The sequence below is a fragment of the Poecilia reticulata genome, linkage group LG3, assembly GCF_000633615.1.
Source record: "Poecilia reticulata strain Guanapo linkage group LG3, Guppy_female_1.0+MT, whole genome shotgun sequence".
Taxonomy (NCBI): domain Eukaryota; kingdom Metazoa; phylum Chordata; class Actinopteri; order Cyprinodontiformes; family Poeciliidae; genus Poecilia; species Poecilia reticulata.
The window spans coordinates 5,192,068-5,216,136 of record NC_024333.1 but is presented as its reverse complement, the minus strand read 5'-3'; the positions used below and the strand labels follow the sequence as shown (position 1 = coordinate 5,216,136).

At 41.4% G+C, this 24,069-nt stretch overlaps 1 protein-coding gene across 11 annotated transcripts in view; it reads right to left on the bottom strand.

The window, feature by feature from the left end:
• akap13 (A-kinase anchoring protein 13) overlaps nucleotides 1–24,069 on the bottom strand; it is a 137,380-nt gene that overhangs the window by 72,263 nt on the left and 41,048 nt on the right. For 10 of the 11 annotated variants that reach the window (XM_008404818.1, XM_008404821.1, XM_008404828.1 and 7 more), the window contains 6 exons: nucleotides 21,320–21,483; nucleotides 20,706–20,877; nucleotides 12,351–12,534; nucleotides 10,024–10,216; nucleotides 7,762–9,784; nucleotides 5,054–5,139 (listed from right to left, as the gene is read on the bottom strand). In XM_008404818.1, coding sequence (XP_008403040.1) covers nucleotides 5,054–5,139; nucleotides 7,762–9,784; nucleotides 10,024–10,216; nucleotides 12,351–12,534; nucleotides 20,706–20,877; nucleotides 21,320–21,483 — 2,822 coding nt within the window. The remainder of the gene's footprint in view (nucleotides 1–5,053; nucleotides 5,140–7,761; nucleotides 9,785–10,023; nucleotides 10,217–12,350; nucleotides 12,535–20,705; nucleotides 20,878–21,319; nucleotides 21,484–24,069) is intronic. The other variant, XM_008404820.1, reaches the window with a different exon arrangement.

Below are 24,069 nucleotides of genomic sequence, written 5' to 3'. Positions count from 1 at the left end.
AAAGATGAACATCTTTTAACCAACCGCTGATACATTTGAACTTACCAATGATAGACACAAGAAAGTTAACCAGCTAGCTAGCAAAGGTAAATTAGTGGTATCATCAACCACCTCGATTCACAGAACGCAGTGAAGATGTCTGCGTGCGACTCAAACTGTTGCCTGAGAGATAAGTCCCAAGACTAAATAGAGCTACTACGACAACACTTAAAACCTGCTATTAATGTATTTAAGGTCAAGACATTTTAAGGCCTTAGTTTTAGATAAATAAATATAAGACATTTTAAGGACGTGCAGACACCTTGTATTTCTATTATTTTGAGTTTTTAAATTTTAAACAAAAAAACTGAAAGAAAAAAAGCAAGCAACAACTAAATTTTATGATGCTAAAATCATCCATCTATTAAATGTTCACCCAGTCCCATTGACTAATGTGCAAACAATAATACACCAATATGCAAATCAATTTCGCCAAAGCTACGTTGACATGTTACAGGAGAAATCTGGAAATTAAGCCACAACTTTAAGATTGCAAGACGATTACTCTTCCTACCAAGTCCTTAATATGTATTTGAAGTTGCCTATTGATTCAACAGGAAGTATTTCCCAACAGCAGAATATGGTGGGCAGTGCCTAGCAACCAGTAAAAGAGGGGCAATGCTGTTTAAATTGTTACACTTTACTTCAACTCATGAAGTGACACAGACGCTTTCACTGGATCAAAATTTCCAAATATAACAAGGATAAAAGGGAATACAACCAAACAGTTGGTCATATCAAATCAAAGAATCAACTATAAAGCTCCTCCATGGCATAGCCTAGCGCACCCTACTGTTATACTGTTGAGTGTCAGTGTTAAAATCCCTACACTGCTCTGTCTTTAACAACCAGGATAAGAGGGCAATTCGGCTGTGACCTGCAGTGATTGATCACAGATTATTTAAATCAATAAAGGATGCCTTGCTTTAACTGAGCACCATCACAAACGGTTTTTCTCCTCCCAAAGAAATCTGCCCACATTTTTATCATATTCATCTTGGATTGGAGAAAGAAGAAAAACAGAACACGAACAGATTAGTATCATTAGCTTGGCTTCATTCTGATGGTATTTTTAACACAGGAGACTATTTTGATTCTTAATCTGATGGGGTTTGCCGATATAAAAATGTTTTAATTCATATTTTTTATATATATATTGTCACATTTTTTTGTTGCATAGTACGTGACTGGATTTGACGTAACCTTGTGGAGTCAACTCCTGATATGTAAAAAATTGAACTTACACTGAAATATGATGAAACAGATTTTTTCTTCCATATAATGTCTAAAACAGAACGGTACTCCTAGCAATTATATAATACATATTATATATACTAGAGGTGTGTCGATCGATCGGCCACCGATCATAATCGGCCGATTTCCGTGAAAAAGTGTATGATTGGTGATAGCCGATCACGGTCTCTTGTTGCCGTTCACACAAACCGATCACCTGCTTCTCATTTCGCAGCCTGCCTGTGCAGCTGGTCTCCTCTTTCCTTCACACTGCGCAAACGCACAGCAACAAATCCTAAGCGATGTGTAACTATATCACACTGAGTGAATGGGGAAGTTTGCGTGTTGCGGCATAAAATTGAAGCACGTCAAAATGCATCAACACAACGAATCTAATATGGCATAAAAACAATGCCATACATGACGGAGTTTGGCTACATCGAGGCTCACTGCAGTAAAAAAGACATATGGAGGATCAGATAGCAGGTAAAGCAGCGCACAGCTACAAACACTCACCCAGATTAGCATGACGGTCAGAAAGCTAAACAAATAACCCACAAAATTATTTAAGTCTTCGAGCTGCGATGTAAGACGCTGGTTCTGCTCTCGCTGTTGAACCGCTGCTACGCGCTACAGGTAGTAATATTTCACATACGGAGCGCCGCTTCTGCTCCACCTGGTAGTGACTCTCACACCAAACCTCTGCTTAAAGCTGCAGCATCTAACTTAAAAAAATACATTTTACATCCGTATTAAAACTTTCACTGTCCTAACATGAGACAAATAATCTCTGAAAAAATAATCGATCTCCTCCCTGCTTTGCATAATTACTCCACTCAGTCAGAAACAGCCACTCAGAACTAGCAGTAATCAGCTAGCCACAATGCTATCAGGAAGTTTTCATTCAGTAACTCAGGATTGTTTATTGTAATGGAACCCGTTTTTGCCTTTGAATGTTAAGTTTTATACTTGAATTTTTTGGCAATGTTGAGAGGTTTTATTTTGGCTCTTTGCATTATTTAGCCTTCATATGTTATCAATCTGTTAAAGATAGTATTACCGACAGCAGTACAATTTGCACAATGCCTGTTTTGTTTAGTTTTCTTCTTGGAAAAAGTTATTAAAAACAAGCTTTTGTCTAAATTAAGGTGAATTCTGGGTTCCTTTTTCCACATAATGTAACCGGTAGTGTTTATGATTAAAAAAATAATAATAATTATGTGATCGGTGATCCGATCACATAATTATTATTATGTGATCGGTATCGGCAGGAAAAAACCTGATCGGCACATCTATAATATATACACTTGAAAAGTTTTTATTTTTATGTTTTGCTCAGGTTCATGTAGCTCAGTTTAAGAAATATTACGCATATGCTAATATTTGACTGTTCAAATTTGTGTTTATCATGAAAAAAATGTTTAGCAATGACCAATCTTTATTTTTTTAAAAGTTAAATATTTATACTAAACATTGACAGGATCTCATACCAAAATTCTGCATCTATTCCACTTCAACTGCAAAAACAGTGAGACTACGAATATAAGAATGTGAACCACTCATGGAATATTACAATATACAAAATTTTCATAACATCCAGCTATAACAAAGTGCTCCCAAACACTTAACGATGAATTGCACAACAAATCTTACCAATGGTCATAACAGATTTTGATGGTTTACTTGAAACAAAATAATAACGATTCATCCAGCTTTACCATATAACTTTTATCTGAGGTCTATAAGAATCAAATATGAACTCATGAAGACTCTTGAAATAAAAAAAAAACTGTGGCTTTTTCCATCTCAAAATAAACCACTTCGACATATACTTTTATACATTTCTTTTCTCTCAGGGTCAAAGAGGTTTTGCTTTCATTCTTTGGATTGTAACGTTTCCTACTTTAGGGGAACTCTCTGAGGTATATTTTCAGTTTGTTTAACACCAACTAACCACTCTGTTATACAGAAACCCACACTGAAAATGCTGATCCGAATCCATCTCATGTTTATCCATCAGTCCTGCCGGTCTGGCTGCTGGTAATAAAACCTACGTCAGGAGTGACTGAACAAGAGCTTTACACTTTATGCATCAAGGTGTGGCTAAGCAGCGCAGCATTAAACAAAAGAAGCATCTGGCTTCTAAATATAAATTTATACTGTTTGGTCAAAGATATATGCTTTTTTGATATTTTTAATTGGAAATGTGTTAATGAAAGTCCAGACAGATGAGGATGGTGATCAATATAAACTGATTTCCATAAGAAAACTGACATGACTAAAAAGGGAGATGCAAGGTTTTTACCCCACAGCAATGATGGAAGAATGCTAGGCATGTTGAATCAAGCAAAGCCAAAGTGTCCCACTGTCTAAACAAGTCAAAACACACAGTGTGGGATTATTGATTCCTGCATTAATCTCAGGTCTAATTCCACCTGCCTTCAGATTTGCTGCTTATTATTCGGCCCAGAAATCAAACAGAATTCTGAGGCTTATTCTGACAATCAAAGAGCGAGGGGGGAGAAGATTCTGCCGCTGAGGTTACGTCGCCCTCTGCTGACGACCCTGCCGCCCTGCAGGCTCCTCTCGTTTCGCCCCCCCATCCCTCCCAACACATCTGGCATTCAGAACAAGCCGCTGACCCAGACCGCAGCCCAGGAATAAGCCGAGCCACTCCAGTCTATGGCTGCAGAGGAATCCGTCAGTCAGCAACATTTGGGAGCAAAGCTTCGTCTAGCTAAGGATTGCATCCATGTGTTCGGAGGCTGAGCAGACAGGAAAGGGGAGAGTAGGCTCGCCTCCTGGGACAGAGCAGCAGAGGAGACCTAGATGGTCTTAAAGCAGTCCTAACAGTCATTCGGATCTTCAACACCATATGGGGATTTAATAAAAGTCGGAGAGCCACTCAGCCTACAATAGACACTCTGAATTCTTGCTGTCCCTCAAAAACATTTGGTGGAGTTATTCACTGACCAAAAAGGCTGGAAGCCCTAACTTTTCTCAAATCACAACATTGTCAACATTTGACCAGGAAATATGCACACTGTAATAACCTCCGTAATGCTTTCTGAAATCATCACCCGCGCAGCAATCCTGACAACGACACAAACAAAAAGAGGCCCAGGCTTTTTGTCAGTAAAAATCAATCAGATCTTGTCACCATCGGTTTTTCTTCTCATTTTGCTCTTAATTATCTGTAGTAACATCACACAAGCCAACTTCTAACCTTTTTCGCATTATTTATATTCCTAACTCAAATTTTCTGCCTTCAAAACAGGATTTGTTTGCATTTTGCTCTGCTGCAGTTAAATATTTGAGCCATATTTGAAAACACCAAATGGGTTTTAGTGAAATTTGGCAGCAATAATAATAATTTAAAAAGATGCAATCAGTTTATAAGGTGGACAGGCGTGGTTTGATTTTACTGTAAATTTCAGCTAAGATGCTATGAAAACCAGATGATCTTCGGATCAGAAACTTTAAATTTACAGATGCATAAACCACAAATCCTCGACAGAAGTAAGACAAATCCAAATCAGCTACTCCAACCACGGCCTGCACAACATATAAAAACACTTTAAAAATGATTTAAAATAGATGTAAACACATTAACTGTGTTTTTATAATAGTCAAAAATGGCTTTTGTTCTTCCACAGCCTCTTTACTCTGCCTTTGTTCTAAAAAAAAAAATAAAAATCCTCCTGCCAAATGCTACCTGATGCGTTTAAAGACACACTTTACCATCCAAGCCACGTTTACAACAAGGAGATTCTCATCGTACCATCAAGGAGTCCGGTCCCTCTGCTGGGCCGCTTTCTTCCTCCCCCGTGCATCTCATAGCGTCCTCGGGTTTGTCGACTTCAGCCTCTGGAGAAATGCACGCAAACAGCACAGTCAGTCCTACAGCACATCTTCAGAATACACAGAGTCCGTGTTAAAAGGCTTCCAAAGGGCACGTTTCCAGCATCTGTTAAGGCAAAAAAAAAAAAAAAACAAGACAATGTCCTCATATGAAGATAAAAAAAAAACAACCTTTGCTCCTATTCCTAAAGTAACTATGATGTGTTGAATATGAGAGAAAGTGAAAAACAATGGACAGAAAAGGGGAACTGACTACGATAAGATGTCCAAAACATTGATTTACAACCTGAGAAAAATCAGAGACCCTGTCAGTGACGTTCCAGGGGGTCGAGGCCGCTGTCGCGCTGTAAATTTACCCTCCCACTTCACAATGACACGCCGCTGCGGGAGTGACGCAAAGCACCAACCTCACCCTCTCTACCCGTCTTTATTCTGCACAATTATTTCAGAAAAGTGAAAACTGCACATGGGAAAAGTGTTGGAAGCTCACTGAGAAGATGAGAGATGTTTTAAAAGTCTCACTTCCTGCTCCAAACACACGCATGCACGCACGCACGCACCCACACACGCACACACACACACACACGCACACGCACACGCACACGCACACGCACACGCACACACACACACACACACACACCAGCTGGCCTGGGAGTGTTTGTTTTGCACAATCCTGCCTTCTAGCTGTGTGTCTGAGAGCCGGTCACGTGCGGAGGTAATGTGACTGCCGTCTGCTGACATATGCGACGCCCTGCAGCCAGAACAATGCATGTAATCACATTAAAAGCACACTTCGAAAGTATTGATGCCCCTTGAACATTTTCCCACTTTTGTGAGGCAACAACCGCACATTTTAACATGTTTCATGTGACGGGTCTGCACAACCAGAGCACAGTTGTGAAAGGGAAGGAAAACGACGGCAGATGCTTCGTAGAAACACTTTCAACTTGAGTTACTGCTGTAAGTCAGCTTTGTACATCTAGAGATGGAAATTGCTGCTCGTTTTCTTTTCCAAAATCAGCTCCAGCTCGGTCAGATGGGATGGAGAACGTGAAAGTGTTGCCGCCTGCCAAATCTGTTGAGGATAAGACTAATAGTTGTCCTGTCACCTGAGCTGTAGATCTCCATAGTTACCATGGATCTCTTGGCTGCTCCTCTCATTAATGTGCAACAGATGAGCAACGTAGGGCTGCAGCTAACGGTTATTTTAGTAATGGACTATTCCACAGAATATTCTGACGATTAATTGTATATAAAAAATACATTTGCACAATCTGCAGATTTTTATACCGAGCCTTTTTTATACAGTGAAATAAACTATTCAATTCCTTTTTTTGAAAAATGAAAAACATTTTATTGAATAAAATGCAAAAACCTAGCATTCCTTTAAGTGTACGCTTGATCATTTGCAGCAAAGGTTGCAGTGGCAGCTAGAAAAATAAAAGACTTCTAACAACATGTGAAAAGCTCAGTTCTTTCTGCTTGACCTAACATCAGTACAGAGTAGGGCTAATCCGTTATTTTTTTTATTATTCGTAACTGACATTTGTTTTTAAGAAAAATTTAACCAGATAAAGCCAAATATATGCCACAGTTCTGGGTTGAAAAACGTTTTTTATACATCCTAAATGCAAAATGCATCTCTGTTGTCAAGTTTTGGCTTAATTCCTGCTCTGAGTGCATCGTTCTTTCAGCAAATTGTCTTTTTATTGTCGATTACTAAATTTGTTGTTTATTTCAGTAATCAATTCATCACGATTAATCCGATTAATCTGATTAGTCATTTCAACCCCAGAGCAACGCGCTGAGGGACGCTTGCATCCCGTGTGGTGCGACGTCTTCTTTGTCCTTCGGGAAGCTGTTTGTTCACTAATGCTTTCTATGAAACCTCTGAAGCCCTCACAGAACAGCTGGAGATACCGAGAAGTACTGACATACAGACTGACTCTACTAACATCCCGTGTGGTGCGACGTCTTCTTTGTCCTTCGGGAAGCTGTTTGTTCACTAATGCTTTCTATGAAACCTCTGAAGCCCTCACAGAACAGCTGGAGATACCGAGAAGTACTGACATACAGACTGACTCTACTGATCGTTTAAGTGGCTTCTTAGAACAATTCAAGTTGCACTAGATTTTATTTGGAGGTTTCACAATAAAAGGAGTTGAATATGTTTTTTACTTTTTGCTTCCTTCTTTCATTCACTTCAGAGGTCTGCACTACTTTATTTTATTGTCAAATAAAATACAAATGCAATATGTTCAAGTTAGTGGTTGTAACACAAAATGTAGCTAGAGGAGTACTGAAGCTTTTGCAAGCCACTGTATGAATATAGTTGTTTGGAGTGGATCTCAGAAGCTCAAGAAGTAAGCGCAACAGGTCTTAGCGACAGTGATATATCAGCAAGACGTCAGAGATATGCTAAAAACCCACTCCGACCACAATTAAAGCGAGCTGCATGGCATTTAACTTAGCAGAGCTTTTCCCATTAATCACGAGAAAAAGCACTGAATCGGATTTAGAAAATGAGCTTAGGAATGAAACATTGACAAACAAATCACCCCGTGATGCATGAGGATGCGAACCTGAAATAAAACCAATGAGGAAAGTAAATAAATCAGCGTTTCCAACCTGGGTCTGCAGTTGCGCAGCTCTCCGCCGCTCCATCCAGTAAATCGGCAGAGTCTGGGTTGGCAGCCATCTGATCCTCGACGGGAGTATCCATAGATGACTCGGCGACAGCAGAAGGTGGTTCCAGTTCCAAAGAGACACCATCTACGGTGTCTGACGGAGGATCAGCGTCCTGTGCTGAGATGGGGAGCTGACCCTCAGCCGACCCCGTGTCCTCAGGCTCCTTTAAGTCATCCTGTTCAGGCTGCGTTTGTACATTCCTACTCTCCTTTGCTGCCTCTGGTTTATCATCGCCGTCCGTCTGTTGATCGTCTTCAACGGGGCCGTTGACATTGACCTCTGATTCAGACTGGATGTCAATATTAACGTCAGAGCTGGAGGACTGCCTGATGTCACCTTCACCAGCTTCTGAAGTAGGGACTTCCTTACTGACTAAAAGAATTGGATCCAACACTGAATCCTGTTCAGGACATTCTATAAGCAGTTCCTCACAACTTTCAGGGATCAAGCAATCCATTGTCTTAAAGTCGTCTAGCAGCCCTGATTCAGACTCCAACTCATCTCTACTACCCTCTGAAGGGTTCAGGGAACTGACAGGACCAGCGTCCAACAGAAGCTCATTGTCGTCACCTAGTGAGTGTTCATGGTTTACGCTGGGTGTTGGATCATTTGAGTCCTCGGTACATCCTGTTGAGGAAATATCTACGTTCATAGTTTGATCTCCCTCCTGCAGACTGCTATTATCCTGAGTAGGGTGAAATATTTCCGTTGAAGAACTTCCAAAAGATCTAAAGCTTCCTTCGTCGTCACTGGAGACACGATGTGCCACGCCTGAATCCTGGTCAGCCTTCCTCTTAGTGAGCATATTTCCTAGTGATGACTGGTCAGTCCGTGTTCCTTCCTCGGCACTGTTCAAAACCCAAAAATTGAAGCTCTTGGGTTCGTCTGGAGCAAAATCTTGGAGTTTGGTGGCGTCTTCGCTGTGGCTGTCGCTCTCAGCTCCAACGTCGGTCCCAGAATGACGGGCAGCTTCTGGACCGGAGCCCTGCTCCTGCTCGGCTGCGTAATCCTGACCAGCTGTTTCCTGGTTTTGTTCTTGGCTGTTTATGTCTGGCGGAGGTTCCCCCTCACAAAGGCCTTCTATCAGCAGTAGAGGAACGGCAGATTCACGCTGCTCGATTACGTCACCGCAGGCTATCGCCGACGGGTCGGGGAGGTCTCCTGGGGTTGAAACAGGGTCCATTAACTCTTCCCTCCCAACCTCCTTTTCTTCCTCCTTATCTGGATTGAACCCATCAAAGGGATCTTGGGGAAGTTCTGTTTGTTCTTCCTCAATGTTCTCTCCTTCCTGAGATCTCAGCTTTGCTTCTGATTCAGTGGGGTTTAAAAGTTCAGAACTCCCCGACAATGGAGACTGGCCCATGACTGAAGAGTCTCCGCTGGCTGTCGTCAGAACCGTGCGCTCTGATCTGCCCTCCTCCTCTCCACTCCACACATCTCCCGCTTCCTGTTCCTCTCCCTCTCCGGCCTCCTGTTCTTCCCGGATCACAGCTTCCTCTGCCTGTTTACCGCAGCCTTCAGCTGGGACATTTCCCACAGTGTCACTTTCCCCTTCAGCCTCACCCTGTGCCCCTTCACTCTTGTCACACAAATTCAGTCCTGGACAGGAGGCCGCCCTCCCTTCCCACTCCCCTTGGCAGCCTTTTCCCTGAGAGTTTGAACTAAGACACACCCCGTCCCCCTGGGGTTCCAGGCCGTGCTGCTGGGGAGGGATTTCTGACGCCAGAGGCAAACTTTTGTCTTTCTCCGAGTTACGAGTCTCGCCTAGTTCACCTACGATGGAGTTGCCGCTCTCCTCTTTGATGCTTTCTCCCTCGCTCCCTCCGGTTTCTGAAAGCAAGCACTCTGACGTTGAGTGGAGCTTCTGGAGTCGATCCTGACAGGTTAAGTCTGTTTTCACACCGTCACAACACTCCGCAGCAGTGTGGAGTGAGTCCAACTGCAGCTCCAAGACAGAAACTCCCTGCAGAGGACAGAAAAACGTTACACTTAGGTTTTATTTTAGTAGAGAAACTAACAGAGCCGCACTCTTCCAGTCTCTTATCAACAGCCAGCTTCTGTGATTACATAAGGTGTTCCACTGCTTAAACAAACTGAAGCCTGAAGGTTAAAAAAAAAAAAATGAAAAAGACAAACAAACTGCAAAGACCAGGAGCTGACAGGCTGCCAGATGACACCAGTGGGACAGGAGATAAGACTCACCTTGGCATGGAGGTGGCCTAAAAAGTGCAGAAGATACTCCACGCTCTCCTGAAGGGTCGGAGCGCTGCGGCCAGGGCGAATGCTCACCGTCAGAGTGTGTGTGTTCAGCGTGGGGGAATTGCAGCACACCCGAGCATCCGCTGACACCAGCTGGAGAGTTTCAGATGCCTCGTCCGCCTCCGTCTCGGCCCTGCTGTGAAACAAGCGCCGTGACAACTTCCTTGAAAGGCCACTCCTGGTCGATAAACCTTCCAGGAAAACTTTTAAATCCTCCTCTCAAGTGTTCCGACTTTTTTTTTTTTTGCTTGCAGATTCGGTTCCGTAAAGCGGGACGCACCTCTTTGTAGGGCAGATCTGTTTGTGCAATCCTGGGTGGATCGCTTCAGCTCAACACCGAGGCCCGCTGGCTGAAGTCATCGGCCCGTGCTGAGAGTGACTTCACTTTTCAAGAGCCAAATGTAATCATCAACACATAAAGGGAGGGCTGGACGTTTTAAAACTACACCCGGCAACGGGGAAGCTCTCTAAGTGGCCGTTTTCTTTCAGTTAGTGGCATCCTCATTTTAAGTTAAGTACAAACTATTCTGCCATAAACACGCAGCATTTCCACTTTAAGATCCTCAACCCATTTAGTCAGCAGCTGGGTTTTTTTCTTTCTTTCTTGTACTTATATGTTTGTCTACAGAGGACTGGCATAATTTGACTCTACGAGTCTTTTCAGTAAGGAGGGTTATATTGTGGCTAATACCTGACAACTTCAACGGGAGCACAATTCGAATTCCCGAGCTACTTCCCATGACTGAAATGGGAATGCCACTTGCCTACAAATTGTCTCTATGCGCCGAGTTGGAGAAGGTTTGCTTCGGGGGCTGAGCGCCCATGTTCTTTGAATACTTCTATTGTTCAGTGAAGACAATATCATTGCAACAAAGGAAGGAGGAACCAAATTAGCGGCCTTCTGGTTTGCTGCCATACAAGTGTTTGCAGTGAACTTTTTCTTCCCTGCGTAGTCCTTCAGTTCCTGTCAATTCACACTTTCACTGTACATCACACTCATTTTGTACATGTAGACACATTAGTTCTTACCTGTGCTCTAAAACCATTAGCATCGACTCATTTTTCTTCATAGTTAAATCATTAGTTTTGAAGATAAATTACAAAAAATATTCAGGCTTCAAAGGTAATTGAAGTAATATGTATATTATTGTCTAAAAAAATCTGTATTTCATTCTATTCCTAGTTATTTTAATAGTGATCTCATGGAATATGGCATGGAGCCAATGTGTATCAAACCAAAACCCCTCCAAGTGGACCCTGCTGGTAGATTTACAGAGTCATATAGTCACATTTCCCAGCAGCAGAATGCAGGAAATTACTTAGAAATGTCAGGTGAACTGACGGAGGAGTTGATACCATTTTCTACTTGGGAAAAAAAAACATGAATGAATAAATAAATAAAAAGAAATCAGGTACAAAATGAACCAAAATTCCAAAGCTACACATGGAGCAAAAATGACCAGGTTATAGTGTGAGGAAGGTTTGGATGAACCATGGCTTATTTTTTAGAGCAATGTGCCTATAAAAAAAAAGTAAAAAAATAAATAAAAAACAGAAAAATGTCTCACTACTACCAATCTGACCATTTTTGAAACACAGGCTACACATGAGTCAGAATGTGAGATAATGAAGGGAATTTTTCTTTGCTGTGAGGTCCTGTTACATCTTTCAAATATACGTGTTGCTCTTGGTGTGCTCTATTTCGGAATAGTGGGTGAATACTGAGACCATTGGTGTGGAAATCACATTGTTCAAATGTGTGATGACCTAGTGTGTTACTTTGCTATGATAGATAAATATCATTTTATGCATATGTTCGTATTAAAACATTCAACTGACCATCTGGGGAATAACATTTCAGTGCTCCATGAATTTGTCCCAGAGACGTTCCTCTTTAACCTTTGCTACACACTGCCGGTCATCTGGCTGAAAGAATGCTTTTACGTCTTTTCTTCATAAATTCAAAATATATATAGTTTTTGCACAATTTTGCCTTAATTATTGCTCTGACTGTTTGCCTTTTTTATAATCTGCGTGCTCCACTTAATAATAAATCAATTGCTAAATTAGTTGATTATTTAATTAATCACAATTTGTTGAGCCCTAATAGCATGTTTATCAAAATAAAAAAAAAATTGAATAATTAATTTCTAATTTTTAAAAGTTATTTAATTACAATATGCTTTCCTTGTTTTGAGCATTTATGCATTCATCTGAGGTCGCAGCAGCATGAAAGAGTCAAACCATGCCCACGTCTAAGCTGCACTCACTCTGTGAGGAGCTCACGGAGATGTTCGTGTCCTCGCTGTGTCGCCACGGCAGCCGGGGTGTGACCTTCTTTGTTGACCAACCGAAGGGCTTCCCTGGCTCCAGGTTGCCGCAGCAGAAAGCAGGTCACCCGAGAAAGGCCACGCCGCGCCGAGAAATGCAGCAGAGTCTCCTGAGGGCTCAGGCCTGCGGAGGAAGAGACAGAAGATGACAAATGCATCAATAAATACAAACTCCACAAAACAAAGAGAGGCTGAAAAGAGCATGCAGCGGACCAGGGAAACCGATTTGTCGGTGCCACATACCATCAGCTGAAGCAGCTCGGCAACACAGAAACTCTGCCAGCAGAAACAGGCAGCGGCCCGGTAAACAACAGACTTTTCAGATATTTACTGACAAAGCCGCAGCTTTGTGCTGAATTCTTTTGTGAATAAGGTGTGAAAAAGATGCAACAAAAAATAACAAAACATGACTTTTGTGCAGAAAAATATTCTGAAGCTGGGTCTCACACGAGAACAATGAAATTACCAAAGCCGCTTCACATAGTTTCACCTCAGTAGAGGTGAGCCACATTCAAGTGCACCAGACTCCCAGTTTTAATTTAACCCGCTATCTGCCCTCTGCCTACGTCGACCTCCTAATAACACCGTAAACTGCTGAGACGGGGCCCTTTAAATTCCCACAGACAATGATGATTTATGTCCACACACACATACACACAAACCTCCTCATGTCTGCCAAAGCAACAGGTTCTGAGAAAGGTTGCCTCCAGCTTTAAAGACCAAACTGCCAGCTGATCCACAAACCAGCTCATATCCAGTTTGTGTAAATAAACATTTCTCCATCTTCCCTGATATGGCTGGTTAAAAAAAACAAAACAAAAAAAAACATTTCTGCTTCTAAAGGAAGCTGATCCAACTTCTGTGTAAAAACTTTACAAAGAAAAGTCTATGGACTTTTAAAGAAATATCTTAGTTAAATGAGTTCTGATCTGCAAACCGTGATGAAAATGTTTTGCACTGTGTGTGTGATTATTTGTGTGGCAAAAACAGGAAGCGTGTTGCAGCGCTTAGTGGAGGCCCAGAAATTAAAAAAGGGGACAGGGGAGAAACTTATCAGCACCTGAATAATTATCAAGCAACTTCTATATAATCAGTAGCGTCTGCAGATGAATGGTTATAGTCCATTTAGCCTGGGCCGGTCCCAACCACCCTGCCCTGATGAACTTTTAATCTAATTGCTGAAACGTAACGCTCCACTTGGTCGGGCCGGGGCCGGACTGGAATGCGAGATGCCAAACTGTGGCAGGAAATGCTTGGCTGCTGGGTTAGTTGGTGGGTTTACTGGAAGATGGCTGCCGTTCTAAGCCATGAAATTTTCACACAGAAAACGGAAAAGAATAAAGACAGAAAGTTCAGCAAATTAGTTCAGTTTGAAGGCTGAAAAAAAAAGTTTGCTGCTCCTTGGCAGAAACACAACAAACCTCTCAACTGGTTGCTTTGTATTGGATTTGTTTTTCCCACCTCTGCACATCTTAAGACTGAAAATGTTCACATTTTTCTTCGTAGGGAAATGAAAGTTCCCTCAGATTGGATGGATAAAAAGAATGTCATCTTTTTGGCAGAGATTTTTTGGCTTTGATCTGAAAAAAAAAAGGGGTTCCAAAGTTGGAGTTGAGACACTGCTTAGGATTGCAGATCAACAAGTCTGTAGATCAGGGGTTCCCAAACTTTTTCCTGTGAGGGCTACATAACTTTCCCCTTCTCTGCTGGGGGACCGGAGTCAGTTTGTAACAGAAAAAGTGTGACAATTGCAGGAGTGCCTAAATGTAAAAAAAAATTGTTTTCCAGAAAGCACAATCAAATAACCCTCTCTGGGTTCTTCACAGAAAAAATACAGGAAATAACACTATTTATGAAATAAATACCGTATTTTTCAGACTATAAGCCGCACCGAACTATAAACCGCAGATATCTCTTCCGCTCCAGGTTTTCCAAAACGATGCAGCAGCACGCAGCAGAGGGGGGTGGACACCCAACATTTGAGTCATGACAGGTCAATTGAATATCATATTTATTATGGTTGAAAAAGAAAAAGTTGCCAAGTTTAAATTTAACTGAACTGATTACGGTAGTTTCCGAACGGTAACTGTAACAGTAAAAGTGCTGATCCTTCGTGTCTGCTACTAGCATGTGCTAAATGAAAATAGGCGCTTTCTTCTTCTTCTTTAGATTTCAACGGCAGCTTGCATCTATTATTGTTGCACTACTGCCATCTACTGGATCCTAATATATATACCTCAAATTCTCATAATGATCCCAGTATTACTTAAAAAAACTGAAAAATCTTTTTCCCCTCAATGCTATTTAACTGATCAACAACATTCTCAAATTTCAATTCCCTATTAAAACCTAATTCTGTTTTAATGGGGCTTTCTTCTTTTATTTCCAATTTTGACTTCCAATGATTCACTTCATGCTGACGAGCCCCCTGGTGGTTGAAGAAAAATCCACATATAAGCCGCACCGGACTATATGGTTCAAAGCTTAGAAAAAAAGTAGCGGCTTATAGTCTGAAAAATATGGTATATGGAAAAAAATTTAAATGCTTTCTGGTATTGTTCAGGGGACCGGACCAAATGTAGAGGCGGGCTGTAGTTTGGGGACCACTGCTGTAGATCCATCTACACAATGTCTGTATCCACTTATTGTTGCAGGGCCATAGGTGCCTATTTCCAGCAGTCATTGTTCGAGAAGGAGGTCATAGGGCAACTAACTACATGTCCATCATGGGGCAAAACAAAAACACACAGAACAAACAACCATACACACACATGAACTCACACCTAACGACAATTTAGAGACCTGTTAACCCAACAGTCATGTTTTTGGAGTGTAGGAGGAAGCCAGAGAACCTGGAGAGAACCTAAGAAGGCAAACTCCATGTAAGTAAACAAATTTGACTAACTAAAATGTAGTAATACCTGCACACTCAACTAATAAGAGAGCATATGGAGTGTTGTGCTGTATTTTGAAGGTTGGACACAAAAAGGTTTGGGAACCATTGATCTAAACTAATCTAGGTGTATCTTTAAGGTCAATATCCAGCCAGATGTTAAACCTCACGGCGCAGTCAGGTACTTTGCAGCCTCTGATAGGTTTTCTTCTAGTATTGCTCTTTCAAATCTGTTATCTGTTAAATCTGTTATCTCCGAAAACAGATTTAAAACAGGTGCAGTATAACTGCAGATTACACATTCTAAAATAAACTGCTACAAAAAAAGCTTTAAAGGAGCAGTATTCTGCAAAAATTTACTTTTTTTTAGCTTTACATCATGTTATATTATTCCCTCATCAAAAACATACCTGGAGTGTTGCATTGATTCCGTCATGCATCTTCTCAGTTGAAAGCTGGTTAAAAACTATTAAAGGGCTAACAGAGGAGATGTGATGACTTCCTGAAAGTGGAGTTTCAGAAAAAGTAGGAGATACACAATTTCAAGGCATTTAAATTATGAAGTGAAATGTCTTTTAAGTCATATTTGATATATAGCCTTTTTATAGCAAGTGGAGATAACCGTGGAGATAACTTGATTGTGTTGTAAAATGGCACTGTGTGCTTGAGAAGCACGTAACACTGCCTCTTTTTAAATGCAAAGTTATATATGGGTGCTACGGTAATGTAAAGCTGGTGTATATGATAAAATCACATTAATTCCACTGCAGCCATAAAGGATGGCATTAACTCGTAAAGAGGGAACAATATTTCTCCTACAAGCACAAAGCACGTCTGCTTTATGAAATGATACAAGATCAACTCTACAACACTGAGCTGATCAAAACTGCGGATCCTTCAGACAGATATCGATTTTTGTTGTGAACCATAGCTCACTGTCCAAAGATAATTTGACACCTACTACAGCAGCCTGCTCAGACAAACTAGGAACTGTTAAACCGTTTTAATGACATGCAAGATTTCCCAGGTGAGATGAACACCCCCCCGACAACAATAAATAGCTGGCGGTAGTGTGAGATCAGTGGCTGCTGTGGGCCCACAGCGTGAAGGATGACTGAGATAAACCACCGTCACCTCCACCTACATTCCTCCGCTATCCATCATCTGACAGGTCTGATAAATGGAAGAGCGGGGCCGCGCTCCTATCCCCTCCCCTGCAGTTCACCGTTGCGGAACGTCTCGCGTTGAAGAGGTGACATATTGCGCAGCAGAGCCTATTAGAGTGCACATCACTCACCGCAGCTGGAAGCAACTTTCCACGTCCAAAATGTGACAACTGATTGCGCTGCAAAAAAAAAAAGGGGGGGGGGGCGGAGGGTGTGTCTGTGTGTGTCCATTACGTTAACAAGTGGATCTTATCTAATTGAGAGGAAGCCCATTATTGAATTCATCCGTTTATTTCTCCGGCTGAACACCAACGACAAACAGAATATTCTTAAGTGCGGAGGCTCTCAATCCCAGCGGCACGAACTTCCTGTCCTGTCAGCCCGTTTTCGTCAGTCTCGCTGAAATATTTCGCCGGTTCTTTTGCCTTGGTCCAAACATTCAAATCTGAGCTGAACCATGAGATATTATCTTCGCAATAGCCAGAGGCAGAGGCAGCACACTAACTACTCCCAGAAGTCCTATTTACGCTGCTTCACACAGAGCAATTACCTCGCAGAGTTTATCATCCACATCAGCTCATTTAGTTTCCTTTAACTGATTAAAGTGAAATGAGTCAACGGCCGGAGAAAATTGCCACTTTAATTTCGATAAAACCGTGTCTTAGTTTGCACTGATACAGCCACTTCTCACAAACCAAGCTGCTGCTGCCTCTGCCCAGAGAAGATGAGGACGAGAGCTGAGTCTAAGGTGTTTTACATTGTTTGAGTAGTTACTGCTACTTCCATAGCAACAAACGATGTTATTTTATGGAGGTTAAGGTATGATAAGTTTGGATTTGGTCTTTCAAAGACACATAAGAACCATTTTGTAAGCTTGGAATATTAACACCAAACAAATGTGAACAAGTTTGAAAAAGCTGCAAACATTCAGATTCTGGAATGACATTGACCTAAGCCTCATTGGAAATTAATAAGTAAAAACATACAGCTAGAATCAAATCAGGATCTTGTTGACAGCTATAAAAAGCTTGGAGTTTCTATGCAACTTACTAAATGACCTTTGTGTGAATATTAAAGGAATAGGATTATATATTTTATAGCCACAATTTGTAGCACAGTCCAGTAAATGTTACCTTCAGTTGTCATAAAAATGGACCTTACCACAGGGGCCGCGTTTCATTGGCTAATGCCCATTTTACGTCACAGCGCAGCTACCACGTGCTTGACCGTCTCACAAACACAAGCTACAATAGTAAACACATGCTAATGTACATTGTGGACTAGCAGACCGGCAGAAAGTTTTTGCGTCAGGACTCGAAAAAGAAAGGTTCTCCACTGTCAGTGGGGTATCTGTACAGGCGATGTCAGGTACCTTGATCGGATTTGTGGAACCAAAATTCACAGATTTCCAAAATCTGAAACGGAATGCCTTGCTTGGATCAAAGCAAGGCTTAGGCACACTCACACATTTGCCAACAACAGAAATCACTAATTCAAAAGTAACCCTCAAAACCCCGAATGCCAGACTTACCCAGCCTTGCAAGAACAATAGGCGTCAGTGATCTTGTCCACAGCTATATTTATGCTGAGGGTCTGAGGATCTGCTGTTTTCCTCATCGACCGGTAGCATTTAGCTGCAACGCGCACAATGTTGGAGGCATCGCGTGGCTCAAACACCTTGATGTCATCCAAAAAAGATGACATGAACTTGTTGGTTCCCCTGTCCATTGTCGTGGCTGATATATTGTGAAAATCCGGCAGAAATGGTACMCTAATCGACTCAGAAATACTCTGCAGAGAGTCAGTCGAAGTGAAAGACGCAAGAAGCTAAGCACCACGAGGCTTTGTTTGTGAGTCATGCAGCACGTGGAACTTTCGAGGGGCGTTTCTGGGCGGAGCTTGGTAAGGTCCATGCTGTGTACTTAAATCAAAATTGACTATAATTGTGCCTCTGTCACTTTAAGAAGCTCCTGTTCTTTCTGACACTCCTCTTTCACCATGTCATGACAGCATTGTTTCTCCATCAATTTTACAAATGTTCTTTGGAGAATTGGACTGAGAAGTAGTTTGTATGATAAACAGTTCTACCAGATGTTTGCTAATTGCTGCTGCTGCTAGTCTGGAGGAGCTGTGAGGGAAGAGACAGGGAGGGGTGATCTGTGAGGCGGAAGCTCGTCTGGAGACTGAGAATCATCTCACCTTAAAAAATTTTTAAATGCATCTTTAAAAGTCCAAAATTAGCACACGTCAATGATGCTGATGCTTCTCACTGGCATTTCAACATCGGGTACATAAACCTCTACGATGCTTTGAAGCTGTCAACAGTTTCTGGTAGGGAGGCCGGATATCAGGAAGAAACGGATACCTTACGGACAAATTCGACACAAGCATCTTGTGTTTCCCAGGCAGTTTTCACCCTTCATCTAGCACCATTCTGCTTACGTGCATCCTCTCTATACAGCCATTGTTTTGTTTTGTAGTTGCATTACCGAGAAGCATGACAGCTATGTAAGACTGAGACTTTATTAGGCATGGCCTCTGCAGACTGGTTTTGCTCTACAGTGTTAGTCAACGTCGCTTTCGCTCCTTCTGGTGAATTCCACACCTCGATAACGCTCGTCATTTCGCGTTTTTTGTTTGGTTAAGAAGGGTCCGTTGTGGCTGCTCATGCATTAAAACCAAACTCAATCTTCAATGAAAAAATAAATGTAGTCACACGATCCATGTTGTAGTTAATGAATCTTTGCGTCGTCACGCTTTTCCCATCTGCTTTTAATGGCTGGAAATAGACCGGGCATATTAGTTTTAGTAGAGAAAAGCAGAATTTGCTGGGATTGTCTTTGAGTTGCCTCTTCTCCTAACTACAACTATGGCACAGCAAAACCCCATAGGTCCAGTCTTGCATGGAATGGATTATAACCTTTTTTTGTTATAGACAAATGGTTTTATAATTGAATAGCTATAATTTTTATAAATGTATTCGAGCCCATTCAAACAAGTGGTTCAGACCACAGTTACCGCAGACGTTACTGCTCTAGCTGCTGTAATGTAAAATATGGTTAATTCCACTCTGCTTCTGCGCTAATGGTGCTTCTGAGTAAGAGAGCAAGATATTCTTTTGTAAAAGACAATTACTTCAATCAGACAATAATGCAAATTACACACACTGAGTCAGTACATAGAAACAAAAACAACTTAACAGTTTTGTGTTGTTTAGCTATAATATAGTTCCCTGCAAAACCATTCATAGCCCTTGAACTTTTTAACATTTTAGCATATCACAACCAAACTTTAATGTGTCTATTGGAGTTAGACTAACAGAAAGTTAACATAAAGTGGTTACCAGACGTTTACATACAGCCAATAAAAAGATACATCAACTTTTTTTTCCCTCACTGTCCAAAAAACTTTTTTCCATTTGCTGAATGCAACAATAAAGAGGGAAAGAATATCTGTGTATGTAAATTTCTGGTTTCAGCTGAAGTTGTGAATAGGAAGGAAAAGAGTAGGTAGTTTTCAAAACTTGTCAAAACACTTAAAGGCATAGCTTTTAAGTAGTCATTTTATAACAAAATCAAGTAATATTACCTTCAGTTGTTATAACAATGCTACATCAAATATGACTCAAAAGAAATTTTACTTCCTGATTTAACATGTTGAAATTGGGCCTCTGTTTCTTTAAAAGTTTCTGCTCATTCTGAAGTCACCACAACATGGATCCTATTTTAACCCTTTAACAATATTTTTACCAGTGGTGCACTGACAAGCAGCTCGTATGCTGAGCTCAGCAGATGCGCAGCTCCAATAGGTGTTTGCCAATTGGCATTGGCTAGTCTGAAGGAGCTTGGAAACCACAGCTCCTAGAAGGAACTGTACCTAAAAAAAAAGGAGATGCACCTTCTGTCCCTCCAGCTGTTTTGCACAGCTGAACGGTTGCCACTGGAGATTGAAGGATTTCTCAAACATGCATAAAAGACCCAAGGCAACACTCCAGTTATGTTTTTGATGAAGGAATAAGATAATAACATGATGTAAAGCTAAAAAAAAGTCAGTTTTGCATAATACTGTATGATTGTTAATTAATAACAATCATACACAAAATTGGTTTATCACAAAAGTTTAATATGATTCATTATTGTTTTTGGTAGCAACATCACAAACTGTAAAAAACAAACAAAAGCCCCCAAGTAAGAGTAGTTCAGCAAGGCGCTGCATGCAGTGGTTTTCCAGGCTCACCGGTGCTGTTGGCCTGCTTGTTGCCCAGTAGGCTCCATCCCGGTGGCAACACGAGGTGGTGGAGGGCCAGTGCCAGGTTCTCATCCAGGCGCTCACACTCCTGCACTGGAATGTGACACTCATCCAGGAGCAGGGCCCCGTCAAGGCCATCGGCCCGGCCTGCTGTGCTCACCTGTGTGGAAGGTGATTACAGAGAGGAGTCGACTTTTTAGCAGAGGAGAGCGAACAGAGTTTTTGGTGCGTGCTCCTTTTAAAAAAAGTCGAGCACGAGAGCATCAATCAGGCGCCGATAAATAATGGAAGATGTAAATGTAGGGAGTCGCGTTAGCACGAGTGCAATTTGGTGCTGGACTGTGTTATTGAAAACATCGGGTTCAGCGAGTAAAGAAAATAATGTTCCATTTAGAAGCGCATGAACGCCGAAGTCCGGATCAATTTCCTTCCCTTTGATTGTACATTTATGAGAGACTCCGAGCTGAGAGAAGGAGAATTCAGTAATAGAGTATTAATGTCAGACATTAGGGCAGCAAACAAAAACAAAATGTATTATTTGGTTTCCTGCTCTCAAGTGCTGCACAAGATCTGGTGCTATGGGAGATGAAATGACGGCTCACCAAGAACTGGGCCATGTCAAAAGCCAAATCCTGGACAAAGCTGAATCGATGCTCAGCCAATGGAGCCACGCACCCCGGGCAGGGCGCTGGGTCCTCAGGGTCCCTGGAGGGAGTCTGGGTGGCTGAACACAAGGTGACCAACACCACCTCGCAGCAGTCGTGAGCTACGATACAATGAGAGAGAAACAAAGAGAGATCAGAGGAGGAAAACCAGCCTTAAGACGACTATTCTTTTTTAAACCATTCAATCAATATAATTCATGTCACTTTTTTGTATTTTTTCACCCTTTTTTTCCCTGCAGCTGGAAATAAAATGTTTTAGAGAGCTTGTGCTACTTTCATTTGTGAATTGTATAAAAATAAATAAATAAATAAAAAACCCCGATCAACACCTCAACACCTTTTGCATCTATTAAACCTGCAGTTTTAACCCGTTCTGTTTTTTTTTATCATAATCATCATCAGTCTCTTTTCATAAAATACATAAACATTATTCTAAATTATAAGATGAAATTTAGCCAGGGCTAAATTACTTTGATTGTTCTGACGATTAATCAATTTATTGATTAATCTTATAATAGAAAAGGATTAGGCAAAGATTTCACTTGAGCCTTTTTATACAATACTACAACATTTCAAACATCTCAATTCCTTTTGTAAATAAGAAAATGTTATTGTCTGAAATGCTAAAAAAAGGCATACTAACGTACAAACCTCAGCCTTTTCTGATTAACTCAATGTCAATACAGCTGATAAACATTCACAAGTTTATTTGCATCTATTAATGCATTCTAGTACTGTACAAAAAGGCTTATACGGTTAAATTAAAAATTTGCAGAATGTGGCATTTTTCTTATTCGATTAATCGATTGTCAGAATAATCAATTCCTAAAATAATCATGGGGAGGAGCCAAAGTTATGTTTTCAAACATCCATCCATTTTCTTTACACCCTTGTCCCCTAGTGGGGTCAGGAGGATTGCTGGTGCCTATCTCCAGCTAACATTCCGGGCAAGGGGCGGGGTCACCCTGGACAGGTCGCCAGTCTGTCACAGGGCAACACAAAGACAGACAGGACAAACAACCATGCACACACACACTCACACCTAGGGAGAATTTGGAGAGGCCAATTAACCCAACAGTCATGTTTTTGGCTAATTCTGGTCTTTAGAAATTGGTTAAGTTGTATGTTTGGATTAATGAGCTACCCAGAAGAGGACTGTTCTTTGAATAATTAAAAATATGAATTAATATTTAACATTTCTGCCAATGGGGACTTTACTGAGACCTGATATTAGCGTTCCATGAGAATCTTTCAAGATGGGTTTGATCCAGCCTACAGACGTTGTGCAGTCTTATGAAAGCAAAAGTGATGAACAGACGGTTGATACTGACTGAAAGTACAGCAGTCTGACTAAGTAACAACCCTGACTTATTTTCGTCTACAAAACGCACGTTGACAAAGTGTGGAAATATTAGGAGAATGAGGCTGAATTCATGACATCCTCTGATAGTTTTCATTAAAAAGCTCTATGCTTCAGTTTGGAGCTGCCTCCCTGTCACACTTGCACGGTTCCCAGGGACACTTTAGTCATTTCCTTGACGGCAACACTTCAGCAGCTCCAGCGACGGCCGACGTTTAGCTCATTAATGTGATTTGCCGAACTAAAGACACTCAGAGTCACAGATTAACCTGACATGCGTGTTCCCAGGCTGTGAGGAGGAAACCTGGGCAAAGAACGGAAAACGGGAAAAAAAAATTTGCAAACTGTATTCAGTACATATTCATTATTTCAGACTTGCAATGCTGGAATAATTCCAACTCACAGAAAAATTAAAAGCAAATACCAGTAATCTTTATCTTACTGAAACATTTATCCAATTGAACTCCATCGCCTTTGTTGACAAGTCAGACTCCAGCAAATTAACAATGCACCATGCCATCAGTTATATTTTGTTCATGCAAATGAATACAATGAATGATGATGATCACAACAACAGAATGAGCGTGGAGGACCGAGGTCTATGCAAATACACTGCAGTTGCATGAAACATTTTGGGATCCCGTAAAATATTTGGTTGTTTCGAAAGAAATCTTCTCATATCAATTTTTTTCCACAAGGGCGGGGGAGGGACTTCCTTTTCCATCTTGCAGTCTGCTGTCAGGATGATCTTCCTTGGATCTGGTCATGTTGGTAGTTGTCATAAATGTCCTCCAGTTGTAGATTTTTTCTTCAGTTTTGATTGTTGATTTATTTGACTTTCTTAGTTATATTAAATGATCTCACTTTCCACAGGCCGTCTTAGGGTGGTAAATCTCTCATAATGTATCCAGTCCTGGCAGGTTTCCTGCTTCTAAAATATTGTAATCATTTGAACAACTACAGTACCGCCTCAAATGACAACATTCTCCGTGTGTGATTTACCACCGCGCGGCTCTACAAACTGAGACGGCTGATAGCAAGCCAAGTTTGTGTTATTGCTTTACTCGAGGGCATTTAAATAGCAGCGATTCACAGAATGCACCGTCATTTTTATTATTATTTTTTAAGCAGTCTGGGAAATCCGTCCCGCGGCATTCTGGCCGGCTCCAAGCTCGGCCCTATGGAGTCCAAATCGGCCCGACGGAAGAAGCGGCGAAGAGGAGCCGATCTGTGAAAAGAAAGTAACACCTCTCCGCAACCCCCAACAGATGGCTGTAATTCAGCTGAGCTCTTAATAAGATAACGCCGTTTATCATGCGCTGTCTTT